Source organism: Lepidothrix coronata, unplaced genomic scaffold, assembly GCF_001604755.1.
Source record: "Lepidothrix coronata isolate B3197 unplaced genomic scaffold, Lepidothrix_coronata-1.0 Scaffold61, whole genome shotgun sequence".
Classification (NCBI taxonomy): domain Eukaryota; kingdom Metazoa; phylum Chordata; class Aves; order Passeriformes; family Pipridae; genus Lepidothrix; species Lepidothrix coronata.
This window is the reverse complement of record NW_016690241.1, coordinates 3228061-3241710: the sequence shown is the minus strand read 5'-3', so window position 1 is coordinate 3241710 and position 13650 is coordinate 3228061. Positions and strand designations below refer to the sequence as shown.

Sequence of the window (13650 nt, the reverse complement as noted above, 5' to 3'; positions counted from 1 at the left end):
AATGATCACTGAACAGATGGCTGTGACTTTTTATTGCTATCAAGTGGTGCCAAATTTGAGTGGACTGATGAAAAATGGAGAACAATATTCTGCTAACAACTCTCCCACTCCTGCTACTGTTCTTCTGTTTGTGTCTAGAATTATGTGAAAAGGTTTAATTCATCAGAAAAGAACTCTTACTCTACAAAGCTGTAGAATAACCAGCCTAGAGGCTGACTGTTTCGGAGAGACTCTTGTTTGCCTGAGCTTTATTGTTCAGGGCCAAGTGGTCCACACATGTGCTTAGAAATGTCAGGTGGGCACAAGTTACCAAGTTCTTAATGTATTTTGTTAATATTATGAAATCTATTTTCCAGATCATGCTGTAAAATTAATAATGAAATAGTTTTTATGTAGTAACACTATATGAATTAAATGTATTATGGTCACCATATATTTCAACGTATTTTCTTTCTATTTGGAATTCTTGCTCTTTTGATTTAGAGAAGAAGGATAAAAAAAGTGAAATTTCTGTTATCAAAATATAGCTTTTAAAAAAGATCTTGATGCACAGTAATATGAAATGATACTTTATAGCTCTAAAGAGATGCAGAAGTACCTGAGGAGTTACTTGCTGACATCTGAAACTGCAGATCCCCCGCCAGCTTGAAGCTAAGATTCTGAAAACTGGCCAGTAATATTATCAGTTTATGCTGCCTCACAATTCATGCCAGCTGATAAAGAACCAAGGTCAAACTGAAACAATTTCCATAAAAGACAATGAAGAGAAATGGTCATGTTTCCTTTTTCTTTAAAACTGATTTTACTTTAATCAACCACTTCATTAATATGAAAAATAATTCAGAAGTGTAGTATATCCATTCTACTGCCAGATAACATGGCATAAAACTTATTTCCTGTTTCATTTTCTTGAAAACACAAGATAGAGAAACAAAGCTAGTATTTCCAATTTTTTCCATAAAATGTGCTTCTGTACCACCTTCTTAGTATGTAGTTAGAGATCTCTTCCATGCTAGAATGTTTTGAGTTTTGAATGTTCCCTCTGTTGTCATAGGCAGTGTATTTAGGTTTTTTTCATTGTTGTGAACTTCTGTGATGGGAGAAGTTATTCAGATACTTCTCCTTTTACTTTAACAATAAAGTAGACTTAAGGCATTTTTTTCCTTTAGAAATGAATTAATTTGGTCTTCTAAGACTGTATTTATCCACTTTGTGTTTCCCTCTTTGCCCAGAGGTTGCAAAGTGTTAGAAAAAGTGATGTTAGCTGCAGCAGCTCACTTTCTATAGAGTGTGTAGGTGAATATCTACAGTTACCTTTAACAATCACAGACTGTAAGGCCTCTCTGTAGAAATTCTCCAGAACATCACCCAGATAGTGTTTTTCTGAAACAGTACTTTTTCCCAAAGGAAGCTGGAACAATTAACTTTATGTGAGCCTTTCTAATAGATAGACTCCAATAGAAATTGGAGTCCTGTGGTAGACAAACTTGAATATCATCGTAGTGTTATTACAGGAAAACTCCCAAAGACAATGCACATATCTTTGATATTGGGTGGGAAATACAATAATAAGTATGAACAAAAGGTATGTTTAGCAAAGTCTCTCAAATCTTATTTTAATGGTTGCAGTTTTCTCTCAAATTTCTATGTACAACAGGAAATGGGATAAAATAGTGTGTGTAACAAAATATTGTAATCTTGTAGGCACTGAGTATTAATGTCGTATCTAGATGTTCCCTGGTACTGCAAGTTTTATGCAGTTGATGGATCTTTGAGAGGTTGTCTGAAAAACATATTCTTGTACATATGGTTATAATGCAAAAATCTGATTATTTTGAGCCAGCGAGGTCTGCTGCAAGTAAATATATGGAGACCTGTTGAATGACATACCCGTTTCTCATGAACATGAGCAGAATGAATGTTCAACCTTTTATCAGTTATTATTTAGAGTCCTTACATTTCCTTACTGAAACCACTCTGGAATGCCTGTTTCCATTTGGTAATAAGTCTTATGATAATTTGTCAAAACAGAAGATTTTTGGAATGAAATAGGGAGTTTGTTTCTCAAACTCAAGCTGTTGTGTACCCGTGACTAAAATCCATGCCCCCACCTTTGGCTGTCCCTTCCAATGATGGATGTATTTGGTGTGTCTTTTGCTTTAGGGAGGCTCTTTCTTTCTACTTCAAAAAATTTGATGCCCTTAAAAGCTGTATGCATTGGAGTATTTCTTATGGGAGTAGCATTAGTATTGTTCTAGTACAAAGTGGTTTGCTATTTGGAAGAATTTGGTGATCTCTGGAGATGATGTCCAGTGTATGGGTTTGCAAGCTCATATCATAGAATCCGAGTAAGTGCTTAGGACAATGCAAATAGTCTGACATCACCAATGTGAACATGGCAGGCTTAATCTGTCCTCCTCCCTGGGGCAGCATTTTTACTATCAAACGCAGTTATAATAGAAGCATATGAAAGAACTTTCTTGTTCTGGCTAAAAATGGCTTTGTATATTTCAAAGGCTCTCTTGAGTACTGTGTCAGCATCTGAAACCTACGTCGTGGAATAGGCAGCCTCAGCTGTTTAATAGATGTATTGTTTTATCTTTTCACTGAGTGGATGAAAAAGCTTTATTTTGGGCCTCACCGTACTAGACTTATGAAAAGTGGAATTGCCTCATGAATTTTTGTGACATATTGACTCAGAAAAGTCAAAGCTTGCAACTTGTTCTCTCTTCCTGAACAAAATCTTCTCTTGCAGTACTTGACTCCTTATTCAACTTCAGTGCAGCTTCTGAACCTGCTTCCAAATTTCTACCTTGCATTGTGAAATCACAATCAAAATCTTAGCACATCTCTACTTTCCTTTCAACTTTTAATTAAAAGCCATTTCTTCAGATAGCCAGGGAGGTGCCAACTCCAGTATTCCTATTATTTTTTCGGAATAATCAAAAGCAATTGTATGCACTATGTTGAAACTTATGCACATATCCCAAAAACATTTGAGATAATTTCTCTAGAAAATACAGAGCTATTGCATTCAGTTAGAAGTTTATCTAAACATGTTTTTCAATTAGAAATCTCCCTCTATTCATGAAGCTTTAAATTTTTGAAGATTGGTAAGTAAGAAAATTATGTTACTTAATTATTTCTAATTTTTGATCACATGATTCCATCTGTAGCAATTTGTTATATGTTGTAAGGACAAAAATTCTTACAGTGTGACTTTTTTCTTTAAATGAAATTGACATTTTGTAGTATTACGTGGGTCGTTCGTTGTGATTTTTTTTTTTCCCCTGGTTTTCCCTAGACCTGCTCTTGGGCAGAGTGCTTTTCAATTGCAATTTCAATAACCATTTGTGTGCTGAGCTAGAGTTTTAACAGAAAAGATAGTTTCTGATGTCACTAATTCTGGGAAAAGGTAGAATATGTTATTTTCTTCATTTTAAAATAATACAATACTCTTTTAAATCACTGAGTTACTTTATGTGTCTGCCAGTATTTTATAAGAACTACATGACAGACTTAGCATTTTTAGTATTTGTATATGTATATTAAGAACATGAAGGTAAAAAATTTGACTTGAAATGAAGCACATGTAATATGTTCCTTTCTCAATATACAATATGAATATTCCCCTTTCTGTATAGACTTCTGTTAGTTGGTTTACAGATGCTGTATTTCTCTTTCGGTGTTATCCCAATTCAAATACACTTGGTTGTCCTTTTCCTTGTCTTTGAATGATTTGAATGTGGTGCACAGGTCCAATCTTTATCTTTCTAAGCTTTGTCTCTGACAGTGACTTCATACACTTTTTGTTTACTAACTGGATTATCATAGTATTTAGCATCCTGTACAGTGGGGTCCTTGTATGAGGATACTGTTCCAACAGGACAAAGGAATAGTCCCGGGCTTGTCTATTATGCAATTTAAATGAGAATACATGCATTCAGTCAGGGAGGGGCAATTCAAGAATCAGCAGACTTTTGACAATTTCTGAGCCTGTAGACAGTACTGTTTCTACTGAGGTTTCAGAGGTTGTCCAGCTTGCTTGAGAAGACCACTAAAAATTGCTTTTCTGTTGGTTTTGAGTGGAACTTGCTTCAATGCAATATTTCTGTATTATAACTGTAAATGAATCATCTTTACCCTTTCAGAATAATTCATGCTTTGTCTAATCTGAACTTCCTTCCTGAATAGGTTCTACTGGCTGAGGAAAAGTACATGCCATGCAAACAGATTTTTGCTCCATTCTTTTTAGGATCTTGATCTACATTGAATATTTAAAGTATTATAAAAAATTTATTTGTGTTTATCTGCTGACTGATATTTCATACTGATATGTGTGAATCTTGTTTATGACATATCTGTGTCATTATGGGTTGAAGACTCTTCAGTCTCAAAGATGAAACTAGAATTAAAATTCTGCATTATCAGTATTTTACGGATAAATCTATTTATGAGGAGACTGTAATTAATATGAAGTGTTGGGACACAGACATAAGTACATATAAATTCTTTAAGGTGAGGAAATATCTTAGAATCATCCAGTCTGACATACTATGTAAAATATGTTCTGGATGTCTTTTTAGTCTCCATGTAGAGAACAGATTACTTAACACTCAGTAAAGTGGGTTCTTTTTTGTTATTCTTGCCCATTGGCACCTAGATTCTTGAACAGAAAGAATGAAAGGAGAAAAAGACAGTTTAAATTCTGTTGGTTTTTTTTTTTTTAAATTTTCACTGATACCAGAACTTGACTGACAGGTATATAATTTCTATTTGCAATTATTGGAGGCTTTCAAAAAATGGCATCTGTTAATAATGATAATCTATGAGGAATTTGGTGTCTTCCCCCTGTGTGCTCCCTCCCCTTGGGATAGTAAGTGGTCAGAGCTTTTATTCAACCCTTCTCTGAAAAAATTCTTTGGTCTAAGACTTCAATGTTAAAATTTTTCCTTTTTACCTCATTAATTGCATTATGTTGTAGGTGTTACTGTATTTTAAGTTTCATCATTTCAGTTAAAAATAACTGAACTGAATTGGAAGAATGTAAATGAAAGATTCGCAGTGTGTGTGTCAGTGGTAGTTTTGCTATTGATTTCACTTTACTACTTTACATGGTTTGACCTGAATAAGATATAACTTCTGTTCCAGTTTCATAGTTAAACTCTGCACAGGCTGCATAATTGTGCTGTTTGTAATAGGCCTGTAAGAATAGGAGGATATCCAGTTTGTTCTGGAAATCAAATTAGCCTTAATGCATCTTGGTGTCAAAAGTTGTGCTAATGGAACAATAGAATATTGGTATAAATATTCTAAGAAAATTAAGTGCTAAAACAATCAAATTTATCAAACTTATTTTTCAGTAACAGAAGGTTATTTCTAACAGAAAGTTTAAAATCAATGACAGTAAGGTTAGAGTCAATAATAGCTCTGTATAAAACACTGATATTCACTGAGAGATAACCTAGGTTGCTTGATTAAAAACTTTGTGTCTTTTAATTAAACAAAGCATGAATCGAGATACAATATGTAGGACCAAATATTCAGGAAAAGTAACAGAAGATAGGTTAAAGAGAAGCTGCTGGAACTTTGTGATAGATATTTTTTTGTATTCTTTGGTATAATGAGATACACTTTCTTGGTGTATCTTTTGTAATTCTTTTTCACTGAATGGATGTAGGATATTTTAAAAAAACCCAAACCAACTCATAGTATGAGTATTGTTTTTAGCAGTTGAAAGGTATCACATATATTTTCTCTGGAAAAGCCAAGATGACAGGTGGGGGATCTTGACCGTAAGTTAAAGAAGTCTAGTATTTTTAAGGGGTCTGTTTAATGTTCTGTCTTACACAATTATTCCTGTAGATGGTCATGAGATTTTTCTCAGCCTGTTAATGAAGGAGAACAGTTATGATTGGTGGGATCTCTCAAAAATAAAATACTTTTCATTGAACAGCACTGAACAGATGTGGAATTCAAAGTTCTGTTGCATCTGTCTCAATATTTATGTGCATAAATATTTTCTTTGTTGGAGAAGGGAACTGTGTTTTAAGAACAGAGTATGTTATTTCTTTTTTACTCTAAATCTTGCTCCAGTCCAAAACTAGTGCAATTCCAGTTTTTATAAGAAATGTGATGGTCATACCACTGAGAATCATGTGGGCTGTTGTCATTCTTAGCTATGGCTTCTTCCCCCCCACTCCCCATGATTGTAGGTGGATACATTTCTGTAGCTATGCTATTTCAACAAAGGATTCTTTTCAGTTTTTACTCTGATATTACTCTCATGAGCAGAGACTGTAAATGTAAAGAAATACAGCATAGCTAAGGAAATGTGCCACAAATATTCACTACACAGGAGCTCATCTATAATTCCATTTGTCAAATGAGGGTCTTCCCATCCTTCTTCTGCCTTTTGTCTATGTCTGCATATTATTCAAGTACGTGAAATATGCATATGAGAATTAACTATTTATAATATAGTAGTTATAGCTTTAGTTGTAAATTTGATGTATAATAATTTGAAACATTTTTTCATGAGCTGTGCTCATAAATTGTTCATTGTATTATTTCCAATCCATTTTCCACAGCTGCAATCTGAATAAGTGCCTCAATTATAGTTAGTGTTATTCTTTAATATTCACTGAGCCTCATGGAAAACTTTGAAAGAAATATTCTATTTAAAGACAATTATGCTTAAATATCATGGTTTTCTAAATACATTTGCATGAAAAAATCCCGCCAATATCATGAAGAACTCATTTTTCTCTTTCATACTACTATCTGCAGTGATAATCATCCCGTGTGACATCATAATCAGCTGTCATATGATATCACAGTTTAGTGTGACCAGAATTTTCTGATTTGAACACACAAGTAAGTAGCATTGCTTGAAAACCAGACATAGCTGTCACTTTGCTTCTGAAAATTGGATAGTTCTTATTTAGGAATCATTAAGAAATAATAGTTATATTAAAAATATGTGAATCTAAAAACATTTGGTAATGTAGTATGTTTTTAGAAATTTGCAGTAAAAAAACCTTTTTTTGCATTATTTTGTAATTTTTTGTAATTTTTCAAAAATTACTTTTTTTTCTGGTGGCAATCTTAGTTTTAGGAAATAATACCTTGTGACAGGTTTGTTAAGTGAGTTATCTAGTCCGGAACTTGTAAAAATACAGGCAGCTTAGAAACCATGTTCATTTCTCTTTTGCACACTTCTTTTTCATTGCACTTTCAAGTATGTGCCGGAAGGCAAAATTTTCTTGCAGACTTTAGATTCTCATGAAGTAGCCATTGTGCAACTGCTACTCTGCTACTATACTGGCCAAATATATAATGCTACTATGTGTTTCTTTGACGAGTGGAAACTCACCGGAGTGAGCACGCAGAAAATGCTGTGTAGAATCCATTGAATGCAAATTAAATGTCTCATCTTCAGCTTTTGGCATATTATTCCAGCCTATACTCCTACTTTATAAAATTGCACTTCCCATTTTTTAAGATTAGTAGAGCTTGAGAGTCACGGTTTATGGAATTGTCATCTTGATAAATAGTAGAGATTAATGCTTTCATCCAAATTATGCATTCTTTTTAGGATGATAACATTACATAATAATAGGGGCAGATTTCCAAAGTCTTGATCAACAAAATGATCACAGAAAGACTTCTTAAATAATTCATTTCCATCTATCAAGGCTGACATGAGGCAACGTTACCAAACAACCTCCTTTTGACAGGATAGTCCAATAGTACAGTTCTTATTCATTGCTCTGCTACTGGCACAGGAACATTTGTGGGCAAGTATCCAGGTCCCCAGGAAACTTGGAATCATTCCATGTTAAAGAACTGTAACTGTAGCTAACAAACCAGCTGCTGTATTGAGCTCAGAAGGAAGGCTTTGTAGCTGTGTGGAAGGAACTTAAGTTATTTGCATAACATCCAGCAGTCTTAGTGGGAAGGATTGGCAGGAGCACAACAGCAGGGTAGGCATCCAGCTTTTCTTTTTCGACCTTATCTGTCGCTGATTCCATTCTTCAAGGCTAGGATGAGATGAAAAGAGAAGGAAGTGAAGAGCTTGACCAAGAGAGCTGTACAGGTCTGAAGAGAAGGATACTCATGATCATATTGGCAACATTCTTTGAGAAAGTAATAGTTTATTACCTTCAGCAAACAAAATTTGTTTTATAGTAAATAGTATCAACATCTGTAGGGCAATATTTGTGAGTTGGTAAATTCTTACTATGGAGAGAGAAAAATCTTAACAGCAAATACAGGAGAATATAGTGCTATCCATAAGCATAAGTCAGCTGTCAGACAGAACATGCTGTTGTACCGAGTTAACAGAATTTACCGAAATGGTCAGTCATATTAAAAACAGGAGTTATTCAATTAGGCCAACTCTAGATTAAGAAAAAGAAATAACAGTATATCTTAAATATACTGCATCACTTCTTCAAGCATTAGTTTTTCCAATAAAATATTAATCTACAGTTCCAAACAGGCATTTCTTTGGTCTTCTGTCACCCCAGCATTACACTGTAAAGAAAACAAATTCTCTCTTTAAATACTGTCTTTTGCAGTGTACCTTTTTTTTTAAAATACTCAGGCCATACTTCGTCTATATTTAAGCTACCACCACCAAAGAAAAAGGAGTCTTGCTTTCCTGTGGCCATCAGGCTCTCTCCTTCCCTTCCACAAATACAACTGTTTGTGAGGCCAAACAGTGAATCACGTTGTGGATTTGAATGCAAAATAAAGGGGGTGGTAGTCTCACTCTTCCCTTCTGCCTTCCACCACCTCATCCCCGATTTAATTTCAACCTGCATTATGTTCCTGGTCCAATTCACTACTTTTGCACAAATGCTTATCACAGAAAAAGGGTTAAGAGAAGAAAAGAATGGAATTTTTGCAGGATAGCCTTTTCTTACCTTATATGTATTTTTTTATTCTGTAAGAGATTATTTTTTATTTAAAAATGCATAAACTAATGACTTCCATGAATAGTTTTTCTGTAGGAAAGGACAGGAAGGCTAGAAGACATATTTCACTCTAATTTCAAAGATAATTGAATCAACCTTCAATAAGAAGTTAAATTTCTTTCCCAGTATGTGAAGTTGAACTTTGTGTGTTCTCACTATTTTATATGCTTGCAGAAACAGAAAAGATGATTCTGGAATAGTTTAATTTTCCTTCAGAGTTTCTATTTAGCAAAGGTTTCTCACACTTCTATGATTGTATAAAGAACAATCTAAGAGATGATTAAAAAGCTGTCAGCTGTTCATGTTAATGTGTATCACACAGAAATTACTTGTATATCACCTTTGTAATATTTCTTGTGCTCCAAAAATGTTAAGCATATTGACGTATCTGAGGGGAGTCCTGCAAAAAAAGTCTTTGGGTTATTGGGGAAGAACAGCTGGACATGATTGAGCAATGTGCACTTGCAGCCCAGAAAGCCAGTTGTATCCTGGGTGCATCAAAAACAGCGTGGCCGGCAGGTTGATGGAGGGGATTCTGCCCCTCTACTCTCTACTCTGATGAGACCCCACCTGCAGTGCTACATCCAGCTCTGGGGCCCCAGCACAGGAAGGACAAGACCTGTTGGAGCAAGTCCAGAGGAAGGCCATGAAGATGATCAGAGGGGTGGAACACCTCCTGTGAGGAAAGGCTGAGAGAGCTGGGGTTGTTCAGCTTGGAGAAGAGAAGGCTCCAGGGAAACTTATTTGTGGCCTCCCTACAAGAGAGCCAAGAGGGACTTCATACAGGACATATAGTGACTAGATGAGGGTTAACAATTTTAAACTGAAAGAGGGTAGGTTTAGAGCACCATCCCATGCCAGGTTGGTTGGAACTAGATGATCTTTAAGATCCCCTTCCAACCCGAACTGTTCTATGATTCTATGACCAACAATTTTCTTTTTGTGTTGTATTTGCATATTAAAAAATCCTATATGCCACTTTTCAAATAGTGTTTCTCTGAACATGTAGGTTGTTTAAACAATCTTTTGGACTCCCGTAAGGAACCCAAAACATTATTTTAATTGTCTTCATTGACCATCAGGGAATTCGTATGTAATGGAAGTAAGCTGCAATGCTGTATTGTTATTGTCACCAATTTCTACTACCAGTCACATACAAACCATATAAGCATGATGCTACTGTAAGTCTAAAATGTTTATTAACCCATTACTGTAGAAGACTGCTAAAGGTTCCTGTACCAAACACGACTTTGTGTTGACTTCTGACAAGCAGAAGAAGATAAGCTGTCACATATTAATTTATTATTATCCCTTTGCCCATCATCCACCTTCTATTTCAGGCTAATTTGTCTTTTTCTTAATCTCTGGTAAATGCATGTTAGCTTTATTTGCAGCATCTTAAAAGACCATTATGTTGGCATTTTTGTTCGAGGAACAAAATCTGTAAAAGAAGTACATAACATTCTGTCTTGATTCTTATTTTAGTCTGCTTTTATGCAACAGATTAAAGGATGGGCTCTGTCTGCAAATGAATCTTCACAGCATGAGTCATGGACATTCTTAAGACCATTAAAGCCATTGAAGAATATTTTTATATCCTAACAGTTCCGATTTTGTTATCAAAATGTGACTTGTCAATAGAGCTACTGTCTTTTCTTATTTGTGGAAGAAAACAGACATGTTCTTTAGCACAATAACCAGAGGAGTATAATATAACAGAAACAACTGTAACTGTTTTACACAACTAAATAATAGTTTGCACTTCAAAGAAAGGAATGTGAGTAAATCTCCCTTTGGGAAGAGAGAGGGGGAAAGAAATGAAGTACATTAACTCACTGATTTCATCATAGTGGAGAAATTACTTCTCTTTAAAATGTTATTGTCAATGGGACAAAACACATTTCTCTGTCTAAGGTCCTATCTGCTTTATATGTTTTACTTATATTTTGTACCAGTCTTGCCCCAACACTCCTGTGTGTATTAGCCATTTTCAAGAAAACTTGGATAAAAGTGTCTTAAATGTTATGTAAACAAACCCCAGTGATTAGACAAAGAATAGGTTTCGAAGTTGCTGTCAGTATTGCAGGAATGCAGAGAGAATTGTCTGTGGCTGTTCTGCTTGGCAAAACATGCTGTGTTATTCAGTGTGTGTGTGTGTACTGGTGTGTCCATGAGAGATGCAGGTTCAAACTGCTCACATCCTGTGGAATCCCACGGAAAACTGTGATTATTGCATTTGTTGGGTTTTAAGGAATCAGAGGATAGAAAAAGATACAAAACACATCTCATTAGTTTCATCCAGTTTCATGGACTGTTATGTATATACAAGTAACATTGGAGCTTACCGTTATTGACTGTAAACATTTTAATACATTTTCTTTTTTCTTTTCTTTTTGTTTTTGTTTTTTTTTATGAACAGATATAAGAAATTTGTCTGGATTAATACTGAACTGAATGCGTCTGAACTGAAGGAAATATTTTGAGATTGCTCTCCTGACAGAAGTTGTGCAAAAATGGTACACTGAGGTTCCTGCCGGCACTTCTGGAAAGACTGTAACTGTATTTTTATATTGTAGTTTATTGGCCCATAAAAGACAATGTAATAACAAATGTAACAGTAAATTTATGCAATAGTAGTGGTTTCCCTCCCACTGACTGGACATGAGTGATCAAAGGTCTTTGCAAGAAGATAAGCACAAAGTAAGCAGAAGTTCCTCAAAGTTCAGGGAGTCTTCGAGAAGCATGCAATCTGATGATTATTTCGCTAGAAAACTTAAAGCCTTGAATGGTAGCATGGGTCCTCCTGTGTCTTCAAATGCATCTAGCAAAGCTGAAAATAATCAAGCAAATGGTACACCAGCTGTGCCTAAAATGGGTGTTCGAGCAAGGGTATCTGAATGGCCTCCTAAAAAGGATTGCTCTAAGGAATTGAGTAAAGCTGCTTGGGAAAACAGACCTCCAGCTGGTTACGAAGGTGTTGGCTCAGTACTTCCAAATGGACAAAATGACCAAAGTGATGGACAGCAAGAAGAGCTAGAATTGGAATTTACGGAGGGAAAGTATTCAATTGGAGATCTTTTTGTTCATTCCCCTCAAAGGGGACTTCATCCCATAAGGCAAAGAAGCAACAGTGATGTGACAATAAGTGATATTGATGCTGAAGATGTTTTAGACCAAAATGCTGTTAACCCAAATACTGGAGCAGCTCTTCATAGGGAATATGGCAGTACTTCTTCAATTGATAGACAAGGCTTGTCTGGAGAAAATTTTTTTGCAATGCTAAGAGGATATCGAGTGGAAAATTTTGAACATAAAACCCTTGCTCCTTTTGGATTTTCTGAGTTTTTCCACTGTGATCCTACTGTTTCTCCGAGTCTACATGCTGCTGCGCAGATTTCCAGGGGAGAATTTGTCAGGATTTCTGGGTTGGATTATATGGATAGTGCCCTGCTTATTGGTCGAGACAGGGAGAAGTCTTTCAAGAGGAGACTAAAATCAGAAGGGGTAGAAACATCTCTGTTTAGAAAATTGCGAACAGTTAAAAGTGAGCATGAAACTTTCAAGTTTTCATCAGACCTGGATGATAGACTAGACAGAAATGTTCGTTCTTGGAACTGTCAGAAATGTTTTGCACATTATGATGTTCAGAGCGTTTTGTTTAACATAAATGAAGCAATGGCTACCAGAGTAAATGTAGGAAAAAGGAAAAATATAACCACTGGGGCTTCAGCTGCATCACAGACTCAGATGCCAGCAGGCCAGACAGGAAACTGTGAATCTCCTTTGGGAAGCAAAGAGGACCTCAATTCAAAAGAGAATTTAGATGCTGATGAGGGTGATGGGAAAAGCAATGATTTAGTATTGAGTTGCCCTTACTTCAGGAATGAAACTGGTGGGGAAGGAGACAGACGGATTGCACTTTCTAGGGCAAATTCAGCATCTTTTTCTTCAGGTGAAAGTTGTTCTTTTGAGTCCTCTCTAAGTTCCCATTGCACAAATGCTGGTGTCTCAGTACTGGAAGTACCAAGAGAAAACCAGTCAATTCACAGAGAGAAAGTGAAGCGTTACATCATAGAACACATTGATCTTGGAGCGTATTATTACCGCAAGTTCTTCTATGGAAAAGGTAAATTTTTTTAATGCAACTGTTCTGACATAGCAATGCACTAGATTGAAGTTGTTTAGTAAAGATTATTTTTTGGTTTTTTTTTTCTCTATAGAGAGACTTAAGTGACCCAGAGGATCCTGAAACTCTTTCCTAGAATTAAGCCTGTGTTCTTGCCCTTTTATAGAGATATTGGACAACCAGTGGGTTATATGTAAAATTGGGCAATACTTATGTGAGTTCATTAAGTGATTTAAGGAAAGGTTAAAATAGCACGTAAACTAACTTCTCCAAACCAAACTGTCTTGATCAGCAGGAGGAAAAAATGACAGTTGTATCTGGTAAATGCATTGGAAATACTGATACCCAGAATGAAAATCATTATTTCCTAGAAGGTGCTTCCAAAGAAGAAGGTTTTATTATTGAGACTTCTGACTCTCTTCTAGATTCTACTGTCTTCAAATGTCTTTTGGGGCCTTTCATACTGTATGCATGCATGCATACTCCTTAAACAGAGAGCTTCTGATGCTGTTAAGTTTTTCAGCTTAAAGAAGGATGTTTTAT

General features: G+C 35.5%; 1 protein-coding gene across 3 annotated transcripts in view; it reads left to right on the top strand.

Annotated features, from left to right (window-relative positions):
- The window catches only part of SIPA1L2 (signal induced proliferation associated 1 like 2), a 131002-nt gene that overhangs the window by 42122 nt on the left and 75230 nt on the right, over positions 1 to 13650 (top strand). For all 3 annotated transcript variants that reach the window (XM_017817563.1, XM_017817562.1, XM_017817561.1), the window contains exon 3: positions 11401 to 13107. In XM_017817563.1, the coding sequence (XP_017673052.1) occupies positions 11643 to 13107 (1465 nt within the window). In that variant the 5' untranslated portion in view covers positions 11401 to 11642. The remainder of the gene's footprint in view (positions 1 to 11400; positions 13108 to 13650) is intronic.